Below are 26634 nucleotides of genomic sequence, written 5' to 3' on the forward strand. Positions count from 1 at the left end.
AACCCCCGTCAAAAAAAAAAAAAAAAAAAAAAAAAAAGAGTCTGCATTGCCAAGACAATCCTAAGCCAAAAGAACAAAGCTGGAGGCATCACGCTAACTGACTTCAAACTTTACTACAAGGCTACAGTAACCAAAACAGCATGGTACTAGTACCAAAACAGAGATATAGAGGAATGGGACAGAGTAGAGCCCTCAGAAATAATACCACACATCTACAACCATCTGATCTTTGACAAACCTGACAAAAACAAGAAATGGGGAAAGGATTCCCTATTTAATAAATGGTGCTGGTAAAACTGGCTAGCCATATGTAGAAAACTGAAACTGGATCCCTTCCTTATACCTTATACAAAAATTAATTCAAGATGTATTAAAGACTTAAATGTTAGATCTAAAACCACAAAAACCCTAGAAGAAAACCTAGGCAATACCATTAAGGCCATAGGCACGGGCAAGGACTTCATGTTTAAAACACCGAAAGCAATGGCAACAAAAGCCAAAATTGACAAATAGGATCTAATTAAACTGAAGAGCTTCTGCAGAGCAAAAGAAACTACCATCAGAGTAAAGAGGCAACCTACAGAATGGAGAAAATTTTTGCAATCTACTCATCTGACAAAGGGCTAATATCCAGAACCTACAAATAACTCAATCAAATTTACAAGAAAAAAACACACAACCCCATCCAAAAGTAGGCAAAGCATATGAACAGACACTTCTCAAAAGAAGACATTTATGCAGCCAACAGACACATGAAAAAATGCTCATCATCACTGGCCATCAGAGAAATGCAAATCAAAACCACAATGAGATACCATCTCATGCCAGTTAGAATGGCAATCATTAAAAAGTCAGGAAACAGGTGCTGGAGAGGATGTGGAGAAACAGGAACACTTTTACACTGTTGGTGGGACTGTAAACTAGTTCAATCATTGTGGAAGACAGTGTGGCGATTCCTCAGGGATCCAGAACTAGAAATACCATTTGACCCAGCCATCCCATTACTGGATGTATACCCAAAGGATTATAAATCATGCTGCTTTAAAGACATGCACACGTAGGTTTATTGTGGCACCATTCACAATAGCAAAGACTTGGACCCAACCCAAATGTTCATCAATGATAGACTGGATTAAGAAAATGTGGCACATATACACCATGGAATACTATGCACATAAAAAAGGATGAGTTCATGCCCTTTGTAGGGACGTGGATGAAGCTGGAAACCATCATTCTCAGCAAACTATCACAAGGACAAAAAAGCAAACACTGCATGTTCTCATTCATAGGTGGGAATTGAACAATGAGAACACTTGGACACAGGACAGGGAACATCACACACCGGGGCCTGTTGTGGGGTGGGGGAAGGGGGGAGGGATAGCATTAGGAGATATACCTAATGTAAATGACGAGTTAATGGGTGCAACACACCAAGGTAGCACATGTATACATATGTAACAAATCTGCACATTGTGCACATGTACCCTCAAACTTAAAGTATAATAAAAATAAATAAATTAAAGAAAGAATATATATACACACACGTGAAATATATATATTTATAGAATATTGATACATGGCATTGAATGAATATATTATCTCCAATTTCTTTTGGTTTAACAAATTAGTAATTGCAAATTAAATCCCAGGAAATCTTGTCATATTTGAAAAGAATTTTCTTGGAAATAACTCATTTCTAGAAAAATAATCAAATTATCTGTTTTCTCATACAGATGATCCCCTTATTAATTTTACTCAAGATTGGAGTGATAACAAAATACATGTTAGAATGTAAGTATAAGCACTCCTTAGAAAATGGCAGGGTTTGCAGGGTGCAGTGGCTCACGCCTATAATCTCAGCACTTCGGGAGGCCAAAGCCGGTGGATCACCTGAGGTGAGGAGTTCAGGACAAACCTGGCTAAGATAGTGAAACCCTGTCTCTACTAAAAATACGAAAATTAGCTGGGCATGGTGGTGTGTGCTTGTAATCCCAGCTACTAGGGAGGCTGAGGCAGAGAATTGCTTGAACCCAGGAGGTGGAGGTTGCAGTGAACTGAGATTGTGCCACTGCACTGCAGCCTAGGCAACAGAGTGAGACTCAGTCTCAGAGAAAAAAAAAAAAAAAAAAAAAAGGCAGTGCTTTCCTAAATAACAGATTGGGTATATTGAGTAAATTGTACATAAGTTTAGCACCCCGGATATTCTCAATCTATAATTAGTCCTAAAGAATTCTGTAACTAAAAGGGAGAAAGGGAAGCTAAGTTGTTTATACAACAAACACAATAGAAGCAAAGTCTGATTTTCCAAAAGCAACTTTGTCTTAAGTAAATGTGATTACATTTTAGGATGCAGATATATTCTTTTGGAAAGTAGAAGGATGACAGAAACACAACACAGTGCTTCTTAAAATCTGTGTATAATTTAAATAGCCCTGAGAATTTTTACATTTTGTCCTGTCACTATAATCGCTAGGGCTTTTATCTAGGCCACAATTACCAACACATATAGAAGAAAAAAATAAATTGGTGGTTAAGACTTAAGCTATTTAGAAAATAAACACCTTAAAAAACATGTTACATAAATGTCTCTAAAAGGGAAGGTTTAACAGTAGATGGCACACAGTAAGCATTCAAAAGGTGTTTGTTGAACGAATGAATGAAGTTGAACAATAAGGAGCAATATGAGCTAAAATTTAACATGGATTTTATTGCTTTCTTGTTTGCCCTAGAATAAGCGTTCTGGAAATCCAATGAATAGATAAATCACATATTTACAATTTATAATGTGACATTGGGCAATGAAATATAAAGGTATTTTGGCAATTTAGATAAAGAGGCATGCAGACATTTGTAGATTAATGAAATGGGCCATTTAGCCTACCTGTGAATTTAAGTTAAAAAAATTAGGCTGAATTATGCATTGGAAAGATTTTGCTTCATTTCCAGCTCACTGCAATATAAACTAGAAAATTGTCCATTTATGTCAGAGGCGTGTGAACCAGAGCAACTCTGTCTTAAATAGGAGCTGGGTAAAATGAGGCTGAAACCTACTAGGCTGCATCCCCAGATGGCTAAGGCATTCTCAGTAACAGGATGAGAAAGGAGGCCAGCATAAAATACAGGTCATAAAGACCTTGCTGATAAAACAGGTTGCAGTAAAGGAGCCAGCCAAACCCACCAAAACCAAAATGGCGACGAGGGCGACCTCTGGTTGTCCTCACTACTACACTCCCACCAGTACCATGATAGTTTACAAATGCCATGGCAACATCAGGAAGTTACCCTATATGATCTAAAAAGGGGAGGCATGAATAATCCACACCTTGTTTAGCATATCGTCAAGAAATGACCATAAAAATGGACAACCAGCAGCCTTCAGGACTGCTCTGTCTATGGAGTAGCCATTCTTTTATTCCTTTACTTTCTTAATAAACTTGCTTTCACTGTGCATTGCAGACTCACCCTGAATTCCTCCTTGCACAAGATCCAGGAACCCTCTCTTGGGGTCTGGATTGGGACTCCTTTCCTGTAACATTTAGATTAAGAAAATTTCTTGGAGGAAGTGTATCTCAGTGGAAGAAGGAAAAGCCATGTGGCAAAGTGAAATGTAATGAGAACTTGCTCAAGAAAATAATCATTGTGGATAAAATAGTTGTATAGAAATGGTTAATCATTTTTCTTTATGACTTTATTCCAAGCTTTAAATAAGTGATACAACATATTTATCCTCGTAAGGCAAGAAGCAAGCATGGATAGTGATAGAACTACAAGGTGGGAGATCGTTGGCTTTATCATTGTTAGTTGATTTTTTTTTTTTCCTCATTTATTCATCAGGTACTTTTCAGTCAGGCGCTCTGCTAGGCACTTGGTCTATATGGCTGATGACATGGCCCCACAATCTAGAGGGGGCACCAGTCAAATAACAAGTCAGCCAGGAAATTTATATTACTAGTTGTGACACTATGAGCAATACGTGAAGCAGACAGGTACAAGAATAGAGAATAACAAACAGCAAGGTAGGGATTATCTTTGGTTTTCAGGTGATGGAACTGATATTTGAAGAGGATAAGAAAATGATTTCAGTCTATATGCTTGGTGAGTGGCAGACTGGGATCCTAACCATGTCAGGCTGATTCCACAGCCTGAGCTGGAATTAATGTTACAGTTTCCAGCACAAACTCCCTGCTTAAATCCCTGCAGTGGCTACTCACCACCTCTGGAACATAAAGTTCAATTTTCCTGACTGTGCTCTGCCTCTCTAACTTCATTTCTTAACAGTTCCTCTACACTGTTTTTGTACAACCATGTCTGTTTTGTACAATCCTGCCTTTGCTCTCACTGTCCTTTCGGCCTATCCCCTTGCCCTGCACAATCCCCCACCGAGGTTCTTGGTTTCTCCAGGAAGTGCCCATGAAATCTCCAGTGGAGGTTAAGTACTCTTCCTCTGAGGTCTTGTGAAATCCTGTTAATTAGCTCTCGGCAGATTACTACCTGTGGACCAGGTCTAGCTGCTGCATGTTTCTGTAGGTCATAAGCTAAGAAAATTTTTACATTTTTAGAGTTGAAAAAAATAAAAAAGATTAACGTTTCATGACATATAAAATTATATGAAATTTACATATCAGTATCCACAAATAAAAAGTTTGATTAGAACACAGCTATGTCTACTCCTTACAGACTGTCTGTGGCTGCTTTTGTGTTACAATAGCAGAGTTGAATATTTAGTTGTAAGAGACCATGTGGCCTGCAAAGCCTAAAATATTTACTATCTGGTCCTTTACAAAAAAAGTTTGTTTATTCCTAATCTAAATCACACAGTATTTTAAAGTGGATCTCCCTGAGCTGGTTCCAAGCTCCTTGTAGGCAGGTATCACAAAATCCATCTCACTACCGCCAGCTCTCCAGCTCCTCACTGTGGTCCTTAGTTAGGGAGCATTTAATACATATTTGCTGAATGTCTGATTCCATACTTTTGTTCATAGGGTAGTTCTTCAAATTCTTGTAAGCAGCCATCCTGCTACCCATCCAGTGTTTCCCTTTACAGGCGCAACATGCAGCCATTCCTATTCTTCTGGTGACATCGAATGTCCTGAAACTAATCTGGTTTAGTGCCTCTTTACATCTGTTTTTCTTTTTAAAATCAGGCATTATTTATGAAAATTATGAAGAACTTACCGTTGGTTAGAATGTGTATCATTTTAAAATAAAAATTCAGTATCACATTAATAAATAACAATGATCTTTCCTTCTGGTTAATGAGTAATTGGTCTATAAAGACAAAACTGAATCAATATGATATCATCTTTTCTCTTTGGTAAGAAAAGGAAAGGAAAATGTATTTGCTGGCTGACTTTTGGTTTATAAACTTGAAACCTTTAGTTTCTCTGATCTTCAGTGTGGAAAAAATGAAGTAAAAATTCAAATATTTACTTCTGGCATCCCAGAAGAAAATGCCAGAGTTTCTACTTTATTTTCTCCTTCTAAAAATAAAGGATTGGAAATTTACTGAGGTCTGATGTACAGTATCACAGAGGTGTCCCTGTTCGGGCATGATTCACACGCAGTAGTCAAGGTTTCCTGAGGGTGGCATGGAAGCACCACCGTGGGGTGGGGGGCCTGCACTTTATTTGCTGTTAACGTTTTTCTATGTATTGCACTTTATGTGAGGCCGGTTAAATTGGTTTATAGATTATGTTATTTAATTGTACCAAACTACTCCTCACAAAATGAGCATGTTGCCTAAAATGAGTCCTAAACAACAACTGTGGCTTGAAGAAAAATTGATAATGCAAATATGAGTGAGAAATGAGAATACGACAGAGCTGGTACCTCTTCTTCAGCTGTGCTCTGTCAGTCATGCCTACAGGTAAGAATGATCATCTATTTCAGGTTAGAGAAGCTGGCTAAAATTTAAAAAAACATCAGAAACTTCAGTCGATGTGATACATTGACATATTTTCTGTAAATTCCAAACTAAGCTCATATTAAATATTATGAATATTGTGCATTTGTGAGGCATTTTTTCAGATGTGACTGTCTATAAAACTAAGGTTTGAAATAAATGGAATCTAATATTACACTTGTGAATTGCTACATGACAAAGTTAAACAGATATCTTAAAGAAAAGTGAGGTATATTTATTAACATACTAGTAATTATATTTTAAAGGGAGAGTAACATTTTTATCATTCATAAGGCAAATAATTGTAAAATGTTTACTTTTGCTTTATCTTTTATATTTTTTGACTTTTAAGTTTATAATATCCATTTTATATTACTATCGCAGTAAATATACACTTACAAACCTACAAGTAAATGTATAAAGAGGAATGTGCTCCCAAAGTTTTACTGATAGGTGAACATCATCAACATTAAAAGATGTCTGGTCTCATTAGACAAGCCTAAGCTAGTTAAGCACAGATTGTAGGGGAGGACATTCCTCTCTCCCCCAATCATTTTCATTTTTACAAAATGCTTAGTTTTCTTGTTTACCAGTAATTACTTTTTTTGATGAAAAAGGATATAATTTTGAGAAAAGAATTGCCTATACTCCTAAGTCAGAGTCTACATTTTTGGACAAGGGGAATATTTTGTCATTTCTCTCCTTTACATCCTGATAGAATTTGTGATCATTTATGATTAATATTTTTGGTACTTACTTATTGTTGGTCTCCTTTTTGAGATGTTAGGACCCAAAAATGGAGAGATAATGTTCATTGTATTGACTGAATTTCAGGTGCCTAACACAGGGCTGAACCCAGATGGGGTGCACAGTGCGTGCTAATGGACTACTTTTTAGAAGCTAGAGATAAGAAGAGAGGGGAGGGATGAGAGTGTTGTGGGTATGGTTTCCTCTCCTTCTGGGATCACAGCAAACCATGGACCAAGAAGGTGACTTAGCCCTGGAAACGAAATTTTAGATCTACTTTTTGGGGAATCCTCCTGTATAATCAACAGCATCAGTTCACTTTAAACATCATTTGCTTGTTCAGAAATACTGTCAGCCTTCCAGGGTTCGGTCTACATTTCTCAGCCATTCTTTAAATACACAGTGATTTAGACTATGTCTACCCTTATGGCCTGAACTTAAATAAGTAACTGCAATATTGGGCCTAAAGGCTGCTGACCTTTCTAGGGTAGTAACTTAATGGGCAATCTTGAGTGTCCATCATAGGAATCACACAACAACATAGCTAGGCTATGCTAATCAATTTTTCTTCAAATTATAAATATAAACTGGATAATTTTATCCAACATAATAATGTCTTAATATAGTCATTTCAGTTCATTTTGATTTGTTCTGATTGAATTTAATTCACTTTACTTCAATTCAGTTCATACTATATGTCAAACACTGGGGATTAAAAGAACTATCAGAGTTTTCATTTAATCTAATTTCCTCATGGGGGCCTACTATGTGCTAGGCGATGCTAGGTGATGGTTATGCAAAAGTGAATTGAGTTGGGTCTCCTTAAAGGGGTTCACAGAGCAAGAGCCATGGATACCTACAGTGTGTGATAAATCATGGGACAAGATAACTCCAGTGGACCATGGGAACACAGAAAAAGAAATAATGAGGGTGTTGGTAACCCTGATGATTAAATAATTCAGTCTCATGAATGAGAAAAAAAAAAGGTATGTACAGAACACAATCAAAGAAACACAACAGTCAGTGATCAAGTGAAAAAACATGGACAGTATAAAGGTAAAGAAGAACAAAGATGGGTTTAGGATATGTGGGGAAGTTTCCTGGAGGAGCAAATACTGAAACTGGTTCTTCACCCTCCACCTCTTTTTCTGGACTACATTTTACCAAGCTAAAAAAGGAGGGGCAGAAAAGAGAGAAAAAGGCAAGATGCTATGAACTTTTTTATCTCAAACCTCTGAGGCACAACTTCTGAAATGATTAAAAGTAAGTTAAAACTTCCCAGGAAGTCACGGGCTGCATATGAGTGTCTTCCCACCAGGAAGCCACAGCTCACTATTTCACGGCCACTCTTTTTTGTATGATGTAAACTTGTAAACACTAACCTTCCTCTTTTTTATAGTCATTGAATAGAACACAAATTCCTTCTGGACATTATTTTCCAGCAGAAGTAAGAAACACACTGAAAAAAATGAATAAAGAGCAATTGTTTCTTTAGCTCATTAGGGCATTTGCTGTTTATGAAGTCGCAGGGATTTGCATGTGTTGGCATTTGCAGGCACAGTTGGATAGCGTTACTTTGTCAAAATAATCTATAGAGAGTATTCATTGTGAGTCAACTGATGATCATTTTGCTGCTCAAGAGCATTCATTATCTTCTAGAATTGAGGTTTCTATGATTTGGGGATTATAGCCAATTGAAATTACAGTGTGCACAGTCTAGCTAGGGAAGCTGTGAGAAAGTGGGCAGGCTTAGGAAACAGCTGCAGCTGGAGTGAGGAGCTGGGCCTTTGCCATTTCTTTACCTTGTGACCTTGAGCAAGTCACTTTTCTAAACCTTAGTTTTCTCATTCATATATGGGGATAACCATACCTACCTCATGAGGGTGTGAATAGGATTAAACAAGGCCAAATTAGTAAATCCACAGCAGAGAAAGCACTGACTAGATTACAACTATAATTATTATTAGCAGTAGTAGTCTTTCATTCTTATTATCTTAAGGAAAAAATAAAATAATCACTTTTGGTGAGGATACCTTTGTCTTTAATAGATGTGTTCTTCCATGGGCTGATGTTATCTTTAGGCTGGGCATGATCTTTTAGAGTTTTAAAATGAAACTTTAGGAGATTGGAGGGATTTAATAGGTTAATTCCCTAACCTATGGCAGGTAGATAGGGTACCATCCCTAACTCAGTATTTCTGAGTTAAACCTTCATCTAGCTTTTGCTTGGGAACTAAAATGGGAAGAACAAAGTATGGATTTCCATGGCTTATATTCATGGATCCCAGTTCAGGTCTTTATAGTTAATTCTTATTAACTATAGGTTAATAAGGTTCAATTCTTTTCCCACATTTTTCAGACTGTTATGTCCTCTTTGAGTTCTGTATTTTGCAGCTTAAATATCTCCAGTTCTTTGAACTGTTCCTTAACTGAGACTGTATCTGCCCTCTGCACGACCCTGATTTCCTGCTGGATATGCTTCAGAAAGTTAATGTCTCTCCTCTTAAGTGTGTTCTCAGAAATGAATGCAATATTCCAGATCTCTCAGCATAGAGTGTAGGAACTCTGTTGCTGGAGACTCATCTTTGAAATAAATAATCTTGGTAATAAGATTTCACAGTTATTTTACATTTAAGATTAAATCATTTTGAAATTTAAATGAAAAGTTAGAGAGGCAATGACTAGAACCACCCATACCAATAGCACACAGAAATAAAAGAAATATCTTTTGCTCACTGACCCACCCAAGATAAAAAAGATTCCATTCTTGTTATCTTGCTTGTAAGCAAATAGTAAATTCTCAGAGCTTGAATAACTAGTTCCTCTTGCAGCATGCAAGATGGTTGGACTAATTTAGCTTTAAAAAACAAAATTTCAAGTGACAGTTACAAGAATCAAAATCTGCACGTGCTATAAAAGTACGAGGGCAAGTCGATTTTAAAAGATATATCCGACCCTGTCTCAAAAAAATAAAAAAAAGATAAAGACACAGGTACATCTACATACTGTATGTAATTTGGCTTGAGAATAGTATCTTTCTCTTTAGCTTTGGGCTAAACTCACACATACTTTTAATTCTATTGTATTGAATCCTACTGTAGGAATACTAAACATACCTTTATTTAAAAGAAAGCAGCCCTTAATCTCAATATGGATCAGGCTGAAATATACCTCTTAAATTTATCTGACACTTTTTTTTTTTTTGACACAGGGTCTTGCTTTGTCACCCAGTCTGGAATGTAGCGGTGTGAGTCATCATGGGCTTGAGCCTCCTAGGCTCAAGCAATCCTCCTGCCTCACCCTCCCGAGTAATTAGGACTAGAGGCATATGCCACCACGCCTGGCTAATAATTTTTGTAGAGACAGGGTTTCACTATGTTGCCCGGGCTGGTCTCAAACTCCTGGTTTCGAGCAATCCTCCTGCCTCAGCCTTCTAAAGTACTGGCATTACAGGGATGAGCCACCATGCCCTGCCAGCTCTGACACTTTCATCTCCAGAGACTGAAATATAGATAGGTTTCAGGTTTATTTATAGCTTCATAGAGGATGTGTCCTAAGCAATTGGTTCAACCTCAGGTCAGTCTTGCTAGTTGTTTGAGGGAGGCACAGTTCAACACGACTGATAGGGTAAATATAGCAATTAGTTAAGTAACAAATCAAAGTGGTATAAAGGTATCATCTCTGCTGTAGTACTGATAAGCGACATTTTTTTTTTTCACATTTCTTACCTAGATTCTTAGTATATGCTTTAACTGAGCTACTTATCCTATCAGCAAGTGGAGCAATTCATCTGATTTAAGGAGAAGGCAGACGTATAATCCAACCAGATTTTTCTATTTTTTTTGAAATGCCAAGATGGGCACAGCCTGGGGATATGTTTAATATAGACAATGAAATTTCATGTAGAGGAAAGCAAGCTGAAGAGAGTTAAAAGGTCTTTGGATGCAAGGATGTAGAAATTTACATGGGTAACTTTTTTGTTTTTAATGTTGACTACTTGTGGAGATTGAGAATTTGTAGAGACAGGTGAAAGATGAAATCTTGACCACTCAATTATGTAGCAGTGAACAACAAATACCGACTCATATCGTATCCAATTAGGTATTTATTAGCTGGGGCAAAATTATTTGGAAAGACAACCAGGAGCTGCTCTGGGACCAGGTCCTGCCACTTCTAGTCCAATTAACATTGCAACAGCAGGTTCCATCTTGTGGTGGTTCATTTTAGAGAGAGGGAGAGTTTGTCCAGCAACCAGGCATTAACTTGATAATTAGGATGACAGAGGCTCTGTTCTTCCTCTTTGTCCCTATTTATTGGCTCAATTAGCTGTGTCTGTCTTGGATCTGTTATCATAAAAGAAGTACTTGGAAGGGAACTCGGTGTCTTAACTCAAATAAATAGCTTAACAAGCTGAAGGTGGTAGAAATATACTACTGGTCTGATTTCTTATAAAATATGCTGGGTCTTGCATCCACATAGTAACAGGAGATGGGAGGAGGATTTGCTGCTAGCTTCAGAATGCCAACATAAGTTAGCCAAAGCATGTGACTGCCATCCAAATAATGAAGAGGCATTCTTTGAACACACCACACCACAAACACACACACACACACACACACACACACACACACACACACACACACACACAGTATTATTTATATCAGCCATATAGGGACACATATTCTCCTGGAGCCAGGATACGGTGAGAAAAATTAAGAGTTAACCAAGAACTGTCTTTTGCTTAGAAACAACCAATATTTATATATATAGTGCTTTCTACTTGGAGCTTCCACCTAACGTTATCTCATTTGTTTACTCAACAATGTGGCTGTCTCTAATACCCCAGTTTTATAGATGAACAGACTGAGGATCAGAAAGGTTAAAGGCTTCCGATCCAGGCTTTCTGGGGCCAATTGCTGTTCCCTTTCTGCTGCGCCCTGCTGGCTCTCAGGAGAGGGCCTGTTTATGGCTGAGTTGCAACTCCACCGGAGGCCAAGGAGGCAAGGACAAATGCTGGCATTTTCAGATAGGTATTTATTATTAGGCTTTGCCCTGTAGTAACTGTTAAATCATACCTTAGGTCTGCCTCTTGGCAAGGTCAGGGCACATATAAAGCATTTCTATAAAGTTAAATTCCTGATGGGAGGCTTTTAAGGTTTTTATATTTTAATGAAGTTATTAAAATGAAAGTTCAGACTTGCATAATTCATAAACATTCACTGCCTCTTTTAAAATCTCTTCTACTAACCTATTTTTTAAAAATTTCAGTGAAATCCTTACAAACATAAAACACTAACATGTCTTTCCGGTAAGATTAGAATAGATTCCTAATTATAGTAACTGGAGATTTGCTGTGATATATTATTGCCCTTTAGGCTAGTTTCATTTGCAATATTTTCACTACATTAAAGACAGTGCCGTAAAATGCAGGAGTGTTTTCTAGAGACACAAATTGAACTGGCAACTTGTAGTAAAAGTAGCTTTCAAATGCTTACTTGTTTTTGTAAAGTCTAGAAATTGGAAAATTCCCTTAAAAATGACTTTCATAGCGGTATATAGTTTAACTTTGACTTTTAGTGACTGTCACAGATCTTTGCAAGTTGTTATCATAATAATGCTGCTGGATTGAGTGTTTTAATGGATTCAAACTCCTGGCAATATAGTTGATGAAAATTTGAAAATCTACAAGCTAATGACTTGCTTTTTTTTTTCTTTTCTTTCTTTTTTTTTTTTTTCTGGTACTCTTTGCAATCAGTCTAGGTTGGTTTTTTAAGCAACACATTTTTAGGTTTTGAACTTAGGGTAATTGCATCTTACTTTAAAATCCTTTCTTATTTAGATGCATAATGACATTGTATAAATGTAACGTCTTACTTCTCAGCAACAGCAGCCAGTAGTAGAAGCAGCAGCAAGTACATTTTAGGAACATTAATAAAATAGAGACTTTCTCCTATTGCTTTACTTTCTCACTGATATGTTGAAACTCTTTGTATTATAGGGATATTAATATTTGATCTGTTTATGTGAGGCAAAGCTTTCTTTTAGTGTGTTACTTACCTTTCAAATTCATTTATGGCATTTATTTGGGAAGAATGACATCTTTACTATATTGTTCCCTATCCAAGAGCATGTTATTTAACTATTTATTTAGGTCTCATTTGAAGTCTTTTGGTGAAGTTATATAGTTTTTCTCATAGTTATATTTATAAGAGAATTACTAAATATACTATGATATGTTCAAACAAAGCGATGCTATGCAACCACTAGATATGGCAGACCGATATGTTGGTCCAAAGGATCTCTATTATATATTGCTAGGTGAAAAATAATTACAGAATAATGTGTTTAAAATCCCATTTTGTAAAATGCATATATATTTGTATATATATATGTATAGAATTGATATAAGCAGAAAGAATACCTGAAAGGATATAAAATTTCAAATTATTTCCTTGAGTCAATTAACTCTGAGGAATGGGAAAGGATTAGAGGGGCTGATTTGAGTTACTTTTTTACTTATGTATGAAAAGAAGTGGTGGGGTTATGGGTTAACTTTATTTCTTGAGCTGTCCTATAATTTTAAAACTAAAATTCTAGAGAAATATTTAAACACAGTGCTATTTGTGAAAGCATTTGTTTCCTTAATAAGGATATGAAAGTTCATAATATTCTCGACAAATCACAGCTGCATCAGTAGATTACTGAGTAATCTTGCAGTTTCATATGTATATGTAGTATATGTAGCAATTCTGCAAGTGCACTATCACGAAATGTGCATTTGGCTCTTTTTTTTGTTAACGGGACACTTTATTAGTTAATTACACCATCATATTGTTGACTGAAATCAGTAGTTTGAAATCTATTAATTTCTTAATCACGTTGCTTTAGTTTTGGTTAAAAGCAGTTTCAGTGGTTCTGAGGATATAAAATAAATGTGCTTATTTCTTTTTTAAAGTTAAATAAAATCATTTATTTCTGAAAGAAAAAATTTATAGAAAGCCTCCTAGTTTTCCAGTCATCACTGAAAATGATGTGCCACCAAACTTAGGCCATTAGTAATTCAAGAAGGCAGTCAGCTGCTATGGTCTTTTGACTTCCTTTGATAAGGAGTTCGTCTTTAAAACAGTGGACAAGTAAGATGCTGAATCATTGCCTTGTCTGTTCATGCTGGGCAAAAGGTGACCAAGGGATCATTCTCTGTCTTTACTTTTTCCCTTGAAAATGCCTTTATGACTGTCATTGAGGTATAACTACAGTAATGTGTGCATTTCTGTGTCACTCTCTTCTCTTATCTTTTAGAGATAGTCTGCTTCTTTTTTCTTTTTTTAACCACTAAAGGTGGTGGGGAGGGGGGAAATAAAGGAAGGAAGGAAGTAAAATCTTCTGAAAATGATGGCTAAAATAACCAATTGATTTGAAGAATTCCATTATCTAGTTTTTATTTATGAGCTGCTATTTCTATTATAATAGGATTACTACTGTATGATGCCAAAATAATTGCATTAAGTGATGAAACTAATAAGTCAGATCATTTGGAAGATGAAGATAAAATAATCAGTTAGATTAGTGGAATTTAAAAATTCATAACTGATTGTTTAGGCAGGGTATATTAAAGTCTGTTTCTTCAGCATATATTTTAGGGGCTCTGAGAACAGAGACATAAGTAGTCACAATCCCTGCTCTCAAAGTAGCTCATGCTGCAGCAGGTGGCAAGACTATGGTGAAAAGCGAACAATATCTTCATAACTGAGATTAAGAATAAGGTATTAAGGAACCAAGTAGAAACAGTTTATACTTTTGGAAGCAGAGGTGATTTAATAAAGTACAATTTTTTTTTTTTGAGACAGGGACTCGCTCTGTCACTCAGGCTGGAGTGCAGTGGCACAATCACAGCTCACTTCAGCCTTGACCTCCTGGGCTCGAGGTCTTCTCACCTCAGCCTCCCAAGTGGCTGGGACCACAGGTGTGCGCTACCATTCCCGGCTAGTATTTTTTTTTTTAAATTTTTTGTAGAGATGGGGGTCCCACTATGCAGCTCAGGCTGATCTCAAACTCCTGGGCTCAAGCGATCCTCCCACCTTGGCTTGCCAAAGCACTGGGATTACAGGTGTGAGCCACTGCACCTGGCCAGTACAGTTTTTTTTTTTTTTTTTTTTTTTAAGACTGTCTTTGATGTTTCCATTTCTGAGCATTATTGTAGAGTTTGAGACTCAAAACTTTGCATGCTTTTGTCACCTATTATAGGCTTTACTATCAGGAATCTTATAACTTTATAAAAGGTATAAGAAGGAGAAAATAGCACTGACTTTTGCTACATGTTTTTAATAGTTTTATTAGAAACTCCCAAGTATCTCCTGGAAGAACCCACTAAATATAATTTTTAAAAATAGGAATTTGTTGGGGCTCTATTCCTCCCAGTGCATTTACCTGCTAGAAATTCTGACCTTTCTTATTTTTTTTTTTTCTGTTTACTGAATGAAGAGAAGGGAATAGAAGTGTCCAACTCAAGAATGCAAATGTAAGCATTCTGGGTTGGATTAGTGAGATATGCAGCTGTGGGCTATTTATGGTTACCCATGGAAAGGCTTGAGGGGTTCCTACAAGACAACACAAAGGTTTAGAGATGTCTCCTTATAAGCCTATAACACAAAACAGACAATACACTCATCTCAGTCTTATATTTCAATCTGTTCCATTTCCTAGAGCAACACGTATTTACAACCCAACTGTAAAGTAGTAAAGAAAATTTGACAAAGAATTTTTGAGTAGAAAGGTGCCTTTGAGATCATCCTGAATAGCTGTCCCTTTTATCTATTCTCTTTCAAACATCAAGGTGACTTCCTGATTCTAGTATTGTGGGATGTGATAAATAGGTAGGTATTACTCTAGCTCTACCTTTCAAGATTTTCAGACTTTCATCATATCCTTGTTCAGCCTTCCTTTTCCAGACCACAAAGTCCCACTGTTCCTAGCCTGTGCTCACACACAGCCCCTTCATCCCTCTATTGTAGCTGCCGTCCTCCAGCAGATAGTCATCTAACACCACCGTCTTTCCTGAGGTGGACAACCAAAACTCTGTGTATTGTACACATGAATGAGCTCTGGACTTGGACAAAGGTAGGGCATTTTCCCTCCCTTTTATTTATAAAATCTTCTGTGACAACATCAAGACTTTTTGGGGGTAGCAAAAAAGACACATTCATTTGGTGAATGTCTTCATGTCTTCAATGGATGGTTCTATGTGACGTTTTTCTTGATTTATAATTGATCTTATTACTCTATACTCTAAATTGGGTCATGTTTTCCCTTCAGTGTATTATTTTTTAGCTTGACCCAAATGAAGCACATCTACCACATTTTTTGGCTTACTCAGCTTAGCTAGATTTTTAAAATTTACCCACTGAGCTTTGCATTTCAATGGCTGGAAACATTTATCTTACCTTCAGAATTATGAGTTTTAAGGTGACTGGTGAAAGTGCCTTAGAACAGACCTCCCTGTTTCTACTTCTTCATCCGTAGATTTCTCTTGTTAACATTATCTAGCTGAAATGTATTTTCCTGGTAAGTTGTCTATTGCAATTCAAATTTCTTTAATTTTAATATTTATATATGTAATTTTGACCCAAAGAGTGCCATAACAATTTACAGGGGTAGTAAGCTTTTGTACTCCTACATCATACTGCCCCTCTCGCAATAATATCGCGTACTCCTTTACAGAATTAGCCCTTGCTAAAATTTAGTTGTAAGTAAAAATTTTCTTTAATCTCCAAAAGGCATCCAAATCCCTTAAACTTGGACTCTCTTCCACCATGTTCGGCAACCTCTCTTCTGCACCTGTACAGGTACAGCTGAAATATCACTGTTTTGTGTCTCATCCTCTTTTGTGTATGAAGAATAAGTCACTAAAAATAACATACCAATCTGTGCATTAGGAAGAAACTGATACAGTCCTTTCCAGAATAAAAATCATTGATGACTATTCGATGTCTGGTGTTATGGACTTGTTGATCTCACCTTTGCTGTCTAAGTAGCCAAAGAACTAATTAAACAGTCAACCAACTGATTTATGTTAGTGAGTTCCATGATAGAATTTTAGTTCGAGTATAGAGGATATTTGGAATCAGGTCACTTTTGGACATCTTTCAAACTGCAGCATGTAGTTACCCACCTGTTCTCCAGGTTGAACCTGCTGAGCAATGATAAGGACCTAGACATCATGTTTTATTCATTGGAGTCTGAAGACAGTCTGCTTGGGTTGACATCCTAGCTCTGTCAAATAGTAATCCTGTGACCTGGGGCAAGTTATGTACCTCTCTGTCCTTCAGTTCCATCACCAATAAAATCACATTAAAAATAGTATCTACCTCATAGGGTTGTAATGGAGATTAAATCAGCCATATGTAAAGCATTTAGAACAGTGTCTGGCTCACATTCTGCTATGCAAGTGTCTGCTGTTTTTGCTCATATTCCCAAAGATTGGCATGGTGCCTGGCACAAAGGAGTTTTCACATGATGTTTGTTGACTGATTGGATATATACCTGCTGGCTAAAGAATTTACTTAGGAGTTTTTGGGCTAACTGTTCTGAACAAATACATTACAGTCTATCACTTATTTCTCTTGATTTCACGTCTGCTCATTTCTCTAAAACTGTTAGTCCTTCAGGCATAGCATTTCTATCCATTCTGTGGAAACGAGTAACTGTGCCTGGGTCCCAACTTGTACCGGGCTTGGCTATAATCCTTTCTAATTACTCATTTTCTAGAAAGATCCAGTTTCAAGACTTGTCATTTGTTTTTTAGACCAATCTGTTCACGTTTTAGGAATTTAGATTATTTTATCAATATTGTAGTTAAGCATTTTGAAGTGTCCCAGAATTGATATTATATTGTAACATTCATGCCTAAAATTATGATGAAGCTTCTGACATCACAGCCAACTTATTATGCATATTCCTGTTCCATTAGCTCAATAAGATGCCAGTTTATTTGCATATTATTGCTTGACCCTGATATCATGGCCAATTAATTTGCATATCCCTATCTAATTGGTTCAAATAAGTTTTTGCCATTTTATTTATTGGCCTGGCTCCCAGACTAGTGGCTTTTAGTTCAAATCAATTGAATTTGGAGTGTTTTTCTTTGTTGTGCTTTCAGCACCAGTGTAAGGACAGATAAGGGTGGTAGTCAAGGGTATTAGGAAATAGCTTCAGAATGTACAAAGGAAACATCTATTGCTTTTATTTCCTCTTTCAGTGGAGGAGACTCAAGAAAAAAAGATAATAATTTAGACATGTGGGCAAGGTATTTTTCAGGGAAGAGGATACTGGACTGATGAAAGAAATAGAACTTCTTATTTGAGGAAATTCCATTATATAAAGCAAAAGATGTATTCTATGTTACTGACAAAAAAAAAAAAAAAAAAAAAACACACACACACACAAAATTCTAACTTGGAACTTGGCTGACCTAGGCCTCAGTTAAAATTATGACATAGTGTTTTAAGCCTCTGAAGTATAGTTTTCAAATTTAAGATGCATACAAATAACATAGGTATGTGTGTATGGATGGGGAGGACCTGTTTAAAATGCAATTTCCAGGTGCCCACCCCTAGATATTCAATTACAGCTTGGTTTGAATTAGTCCTTGAAATCTTAGCTTTTAATAAGTACCTGAGGTGATTTTGATGGGGTTATGCAAAATATCACATGTTGATAAATACTGCCTGAGGGAAGGACCTACCTCTGCTGGTTCATGGTTTCTCCTTGGAATCTAGTAGTTACCTGAGGTTGGGTGAGTTGCTCTTTCCTAAATGATCTCAAATATTTAAATCTGGCTGCATTTCCCAAATTACATTTCTAGGACAGTAGAAAAGGAGATAGAGAAAAGACAAACTCACGAGTAACATTTAAAAAATGGCATTTTCCAGAAAACAGAGTGTGTGTGGGTGGCAGGAGAGGGACAGGGTAAATTTTGCTGGCCTAAGTCACAGTAGCTAATTCACACACTGGCAGTGTGACATATAGTGATGGCGACTCCTTCATCACCACGAGTCCCCTGTTCCCTCTCTATCATTTCCCTCAAGTAGTTGCTGCCACTTTCAAACATTTCATTTCCCTTTTCTTTTGGAGACTTAGATGTTTTGGGGGAACTCTTCTACAGCTCCAAATGTTGCCTTTCACAGTACAGATTTCATTTCATAGTGACAAGGCAGGACCAGGGATGGCCAGGAAGAGGACTAGGGATGGGGCAAAGAACAGAGAGTGAAAGGGACAGAAAAATGATGAAGGAGAGCACTTTGCAACCATCGTTGACCTGATCCCACCTCCTAGCCACCCCGCTAGCTCCTTGATGTTCAGGAGGCTGCTGGAACAGCTACATGTGATTTCAGCCCTTTACCATATGGGTTTCCAGGTTGCTCCCATGCTTGACATACTTTTGTTATGTTCTCCACTCCCCCAATTTGGGTGAATGCAAACCACATCAAAGGACTGTACGCTTTTTACCCTTGTTGATTTTCCATGGCTACTAGCAGTACAAACACAGAAAGAGGTCTCAAAAGAACTACATGCTAGCTTCAGGGAATGAAGGAAGTATAAGAGGTCTGTGAGACCACATCTGTTTCATATTGGGCCCAGCAAGAAGAGGAATCTGCCAGAAACCACAAGTGAAGCAAGAAAATCAATTTGTGGTTCTGAGAAGGCAAGAAAGGGGCTGCCCTGGAGCTATTTGACTAGGAGAATCCATAAGGGTTTGCACTTACGAACATTTTCCCCAGTCTCCAAGAATCCCTCCATCTCCAACAATCCATGAAGACTCCATTTCTAGTCTTCTCTACTGTGAGGACCTCATCTTGATGTTTTGGTTTTGGGCAAGGAAGGCACCTCATGCAGGTAAGAGCTGAGGAATCCTCATTCTCTCCCATCTTGAAGGTAGGGATGTGGGCAAGGCTGAATGCTATATTGGAAAGTCCTCTGCATTGAGAACAGGGGGATCTGAACTTCAGTCCTACCCTCAGGTCAGCTGAGATCAAATGTCAGTAGCAATAAGAGCAATTGCAAGTAATGAACATCCCCATCTGTGTGCCACATGCAGGAAGATAGTTTATGGATACTGTCTAATGCCTCTAAGCTTCAGTTTTCTCACTGGTAAAATAAGAATGTCATCTTCAGAAACTACCTCACGGTGCTATCATGAGAACCACATGAGAAAACCAAGTTAAAAAAGATTTCTAAATTAGAAACTGTTCTCTAATTGATAATGTGACTTTTAACAGTCAAAATAATTCTCAGATTGAAGTAGAAAACAGAATTTCTACTGAATAGATCAAAATTTAAAAGCTATAATCACTTCAATTTTTGCTGATTTTAAAGTTTAGTGTTTCCTTCTTTAAACAGCCATGTCCTTAAACAGAAAACTTTCAGAATTTCATTTAATTTACAATAGAAAGCCTAAACTAAACTTACAGTATTGACATTCCTCATTAAAGCTGTACTCAGAAGTGTCAAATTTCTGAGATGACAAAAAACAAAGTGAAACACCAAACTTGAGGAAAGTAATTGCTGTGACACAAATAGGGACAAGAAGCAAAGTATCTGATTAGTCTCTGACTTGGGAGTTTACACAGGTATAAATTTAAGAATAAAAGTTACATACTTTAGCTTAAAACTATGAGACACATAGCCTCATGCCTTTGGGAATCCTCAACGTTTCCAATGCCTTCACTTTGACCTCTTTATTCTCTTCCCCAATTTTCCCAAGTAGAAAACATTTATTGTTTGAAGGAAGATTTACTCCACACAGAGATGTGTAAAAGGCAACAAAGCTATTGAGACATGTTTACTAGGCAAAAGGCTTGATTCTTTCCAAGTACAAGGCAAAAAATCCTACATGTATTCTACAGCACCAACTCACTCCTGAAGAACAGTCTTGCAGCCTGCAAGATTCAAGATCTCAATACAAATACAATCATGCACTGTGTAACCACATTTCAGTCAAGGATGGACTGCCTATAGAATGGTGGTCCCATAAGATTATGATACTGTATTTTTATGGTGCCTTCTCTATTTTTAGATACATAAATACAATTGCCTACAGTATTCATTATTGTAACGTGTAGATTGGTAGCCTAGGAGCAATAAGCCATACCACATAGCTTAGGTGTGCAATAGGCTGCCGAATCTAGGTTTGTGTTTATGATGTTTGTGCAATGATCAAATAACCTAATGACACATTTCTCAAAATGTGTGCCTGTCAATCAACACGACTGCAGTTAAATTCAGAAATCCTCACTGTTGCTCACAAGCACTTGAAAGTTGGGATATTAAGAATGCAAGTGCAAGAATCTACTGTAGAGATGTGTATAGTCCAATTAAGCTTGTCACTGTAAAGTATGAAGGGCTGGGATTTGCATCTTTTGGCATATGGATATACAATGGAGGCAAAATCTTTGTGTAATGCATTTTGAATGAATACTGTAGGAAGGAAACAACCTTGTTGGAGAGCAATAAGAAAATTATTTTACATATGTTTCCATGTTTTATTTTCTCAAATGTTTTGTTAATTATCTTAATTCACTATAGTGTCTATGCAAAACGTGGGCCTACTGATACGTTTGCCTGAATTAATCAGCTAATTCCATCAAACAATCAGATAAACTTTTTTCCCCATTGAAGCAAGTAATTGGTTAAATCATCCATTGGTTGCTTTCCCATGTTGCATATTTAGCCCAAGATTTGATAAAATTACTAATAGAAATGACTACAATAGTATTTAGTGAGCACTTAGTTGTGCCAAGCCCTGTGCTTTCATTTAATTCTCATAGCATCATCAACAAAGTCCTCTCATTATTCCCACTTTATAGATAATGCAGCTGAGGCTTAGAAGAGTTAAATAAATAACTTGTGCAATGTCAAATTGCTAGTTAGTGGCAGATGGAGTTTAAACTCTGGCAAAACAACCCACTTTGGTTCCAATTAACTAGTCATTTCCAGCAAATGTACTTTGGCATTTGAATTACCTAGAATGATCTTATTATATAATTTTGGTCTCCTCATACATCGGTCAACTTACTTTGAGACAGACCATCCAAGTGCTTAAAGTTATTTTAATGGTAAGTGGGTTAGACACATTTGAAATGCAAGAGTTGTTTTTTCAGGCCATAGCTCCTTTGTAAATAATTCATTATTCATTCAGCAGCTATGCTTAGTGCTACCCGTCACTGAGAGCATTGTGGGAGGGATAAATACAGAACACAGTCTAGTGAGAGAGAAGCATGATGTTTGAGGGGTGTAAACAAACAGCTAGCGGCATTTTTAAAAAGGCAAAGATTTGTTCTACTGGGATGGATCTTAAAACCATGAGGTCTTAAGACCTCATGAGTGGGTGGCATTTCAGCAACAACCTGGAAGAAGTGAAAAAAGTGAGCCATGAGGTATCTGTTCTCTCTCCCAGACACCCCATGGCTGTTCTGTCTCCCAGATGCCCCATGGCTATTCTCTCTCCCAGACACCCCATGGCTCAATTCTTCACTTCTTCCAGGTTGTTGCTGAAATGCCACCTACTCATGAGGTCTTCCCTAAACCCCATTTAAGATGAATCCCCAATATTCCTTATCCTACTTCCTGCTTGACTGCTCCATAGCACCTGTTACCTCTTGGTAGACTCATGCTTTTGCTATCTGTTGGTTTATTTTCTGTCTCCCTGCATTAGGATGCAAGCTGCAGGAGGGGAGGGTCTTTGCACTCTTTTATCCACTAATGTAAACCTAGTGCTCAGAACAATGCTGACTTAAAGTAGGGACACAATATATGTTTACTGAATGAATGGAGGAGATAATACTTAAGCTGGGCCTAAAGAATGGGTAGAATTGGCTAGACATTGTTGGCAGGAAGAGAATTCCAGGTGAAGGAAATGACCTAAGCAAGTAATGGAGGCAAAAAGTTGTATAGTTTGTTTGCAAAATAGTGTGCTGGTCAATTTGTTGAAAATGAGATATGGCATGACATAGGCTGGATGTATCTACAGTACATATACTTAAGTGAAGAGACTGATTATGGCTTAATTCCACAGGCAGTGAGGAGCCCTTAAAATTAGGGCTTTTTAGCTGGGCGCAGTGGCTCACGCCTGTAATCCCAGCACTTTGGGAGGCCGAGGTGGGAGGATCACGAGGTCAGGAGATCGAGATCATCCTGGCTAACACGGTGAAACCCCGTCTCTACTAAAAATACAAAAAACTAGCTGGGCGAGGTGGCAGGCGCCTGTAGTCCCAATTACTCGAGAGGCTGAGGCAGAAGAATGGTGTGAACCCAGGAGGCAGAGCTTGCAGTGAGCTGAGATCCAGCCACTGCACTCCAGCCTGGGCGACAGAGCGAGACTCTGTCTCAAAAAAAAAAAAAAAAAAAAAAAGAAATATCTATCTATGGTGATGGGAACTCATTTCTGGGACCCTGGAAGAAGCCAGGACAAATGAGGGGCCCTGAAGCTTTTCTGGCTTCATGGTAAAACTGCTCTGGAATTCTGCTGAAGCATATAGGATGCCTTAGGAAGACTAGCAGAGTACTAGACATAGGTGATGAGGGGATGGTTGGCATGGACATTTGGGATAAAGCATAAGAGAGAGGATACAAAGAAATCATGTCATGATAGTTGGCTGTTGAACCAAAGGAGAGGGAAATGTTAAAAGTGTCTGAAGTTACCTTAGGATACTAAGTAATAATCTGGGAGTGAACTGTTATTGTAGTTAAAAATTTCTCTTCATGTTTTTCATTTATAGTCACATTAAATACTCTATATTTCTAGAGAACACTGTGCTCTTTGCTTTACATTTGCTTTGTTACACTACTAGGCACAATAAAAACAGCAAGTTATTAAATAGGGTCTTAATGACATGAAAGAATTAGTACAGCTTCCCCAGATGACTTATTTATAAAGAGAAATAAAGTTAGGTACCAGGAGAATTTGGCTGACAAATTAGTGGGTAAATGAGGGGAAGCTCAGCTGTAGCACTTTTTAGCTGTTATGCTTTAGAATAAAAAATCACCATGCTGCCTTAGGATGACCTTTTAAAGTCTGCAATATTTTTATTAAAGAAAGCATTGAATAACCAGTAATGTTGGTTGTAATTCCACAGCCACGAACAATGACAACTGCAGTCAATTTATGATGACCTTGTGGCATATCAAGAAAATTCCTCACACTTTAATGATTTAGCGGAAAATTAAAAACATAATTGATTTAATCATACGGAGAAGAAGAAAAATTATGTTCAACCGTGGAAGTGACAAGTCCTTGAGCTGACTTTGCTTTTGAGGCAGGGTATACGTTATTCACTATGTTTTACTGAGATCGGGTTGTATAGAACTTTAAATCCCCACATCTCTCCTATCCTCAGCGTAAGCTGTGGAATTAAATGCATTACCATAGGGGTTCACTCTCAAACAGAGATTTCATTATGTATATATGTTGAAATACCATGTCTTTAATAAATGGTATTGTAGGAACTATGTTAGGCTATCAAATACCTAATAAATAAGTCTCAGAGAAAACATTATTTTTTATATCGTGGGTGAATTTTGACCAAAAACCCCCTCCACGCTCAACAAAATTATAATCTGTCATAATCACTCCCTTTCAGAAAAGAAGCAAACATTTTCAGCTTTCAATGCCATCAAAAAGACAATGGATACTTTGGCTCCAAAGAAGGAAAATAGATTTCGTCTTCTATGCCAATTCCTATAAATTGAGAGTGGCTTCCTGGGGCACTGTGTTGGGATGAATTCTGAGACTGCTTCCAGGCTCCGTAGGAAAGAGAACTGTGATCAATTAAGGAGTGGGGAGTCGCAGCATGTGCGCCATGCATTTGGTATCCACGATGAGACAGCATTTGAAAAAAATCAATAAACACCGCAGGCTTACCAGATAAGCCACCCACGTCCATCTTCTTCAGGTTCTTTGCCTCCAGAATGACAACAGTCAGCTTACCAGCAGTAGGTACGTAGCGAAGGGAGAAGCAGATATCACCCAATTTCTCTTGCTAAGAAAACCAATAAGAAAGCATTAGTAATTTTTCAAATACAAGTAAATAGAGTTTTAACATATATATTGTAAATTCTTCAAGAGGAGGATTATGTTGGTTAGAATTTGAAAATTTTAGATCCATTGGCATTTACACAGTGGCCTTTCATTGACTAAGGTATCAAGAGTAGTAACAGCTTTTATTCTTTTTTAAGACCATCTATTTCAGTTTTTAACAAATATCATCTATACTTTAATGTTCATCAAAATATATCTATAATTGAATGGTGCAGGAAATGAGAACAACATGACTTTTAAAGAGAGTCTGTGCTCTGAATAGCACTGCAAAACTCTTGGCAAAATTTTCATATTTTATTAAATAACTTTGAAAAAAGCCTAACACTTTAGTCTAATCAATCTACCTAAATTTTGTCCTTTTACATTTCAAATAGGATTACCTCTAATACTCTATATTTAGGTTTTGGGAAAAAGACTTGCATTTGTGTTTCATTAAATTCTGTTTGTTGATGAGAAATTCTGAATTCCTGATAGCTGAAATGTAACAAAGGATAAGGTTTTGCATTTTTAGTATTACTCATCTTAAGTGAGGTCTAACTTTTTTTTCTAATCCTAAAAATCTGAGCAGCAGGCTAGAAAATGGAAATCCATATTAACACAATGCAAATGCATCTCATAACTTCTCATGTTATTCTGCTGATACCATACTTTAGGCCCAAAGAACATTCAACAGTCCTGTACTCAGGCGTTTTTGAACAACTGATCAAGTGTTTACAATGATGATGGTATAGGGAATTTTACATTTTTTCAGAAAAGATTCTGACTGATTATCCTACCTTAAGTTTTTTATTTTCTAGGGTGATTAATTAAGAACTATATTATTGTGCAACATAAGTAGAATTTGCATTCACATTTATAAGCATGAGATAGAGATAGAGAGAGAGTGCAAGAGAGAGAGTTTGTTGTAAGCCTCCCAGATACTGGAGGCTCTAGAGTGCTTTCTGACATGGAGGATGGCAAATCAGGACTTATTTTAGTGTTTCCCACAATGAAATGTGAATTCCGATGCTATAGAAGGCAACAGTTATGTCAGACTTCTGCAGATAGACTTTTAACATAGGAACGAGCTACAGAAGGCCATATACTAAGGCACTTTCAAGTTAAACCCATATTGTGACTATATGTGTCTTTATCTATAACTTGACATACGTGTTAAGTCAGCCAGAGTCTCCAGTGTGGAAATAGGCACCTAGATGTAATTTAACAGGTAAGAAAATGTAATTCCCCCCTCTTTTTTTGGGGGGGGTGTATTCGTTATATCCATTTTTCAAAAGAGAAAGGTTGTAATTTATCTATAATTGAGAGGTAATACATTCAATGTGTGAGGGAGAAATAGTGTCTCTTTCTGCTAGAGTAATGTCTGTGCTGGAGACATCACCATATATGTTTATAGCTCCAAGTCTTTCATTTCTTGAGTCCCCATAGCATTTTACCATACATCTCTATGTTACTAAGAACTCTGTTTTTGTCTTAGTGTGTATATGTCTTAATTCTCCCACATGACTGTAAACTCCTTGAAGACAGGATCCATGATTAAATTATCACTTTCCACACAGTTTCAAAACTTAAATAAGTGGAAACTTTAGAAAATACCTGTGTTGAATTATCTAGGTCATAACCCCCTTCCATTAATATAAATAATAAAGAGTTACTTCTAATGTGCTGAATTCACCTGATGTGCCTACACACTCTTAGGAATTAATTTATACAACAGGAGAGGCTAGTGGAATAAATTACTCTTCAGAGTCTCTGAAAATAAAGAATGGGAGACAATATCATGGAAATTAATATAAAATATGGACAAATTTATCTGAAATGTATGGGACAAGAGAAATGTAAATGAACAAAATTACTGTTCAAAATGCTCATTAGGAGGAGGGCCCTTCCCCCCCCCC

General features: G+C 37.1%; 1 protein-coding gene across 1 annotated transcript in view; it reads right to left on the reverse strand.

Moving 5' to 3' along the window:
- LOC108528529 (synaptotagmin-1-like) overlaps positions 1 to 26634 on the reverse strand; it is a 167183-nt gene that overhangs the window by 79430 nt on the left and 61119 nt on the right. Inside the window, 1 exon segment of the mRNA XM_017870371.1 lies at positions 24563 to 24680. Within this exon segment, the coding sequence (XP_017725860.1) occupies positions 24563 to 24680 (118 nt within the window).

The sequence above is a fragment of the Rhinopithecus bieti genome, unplaced genomic scaffold (genome assembly GCF_001698545.2).
Source record: "Rhinopithecus bieti isolate Rb0 unplaced genomic scaffold, ASM169854v2 scaffold_5153, whole genome shotgun sequence".
NCBI classification, from domain to species: domain Eukaryota; kingdom Metazoa; phylum Chordata; class Mammalia; order Primates; family Cercopithecidae; genus Rhinopithecus; species Rhinopithecus bieti.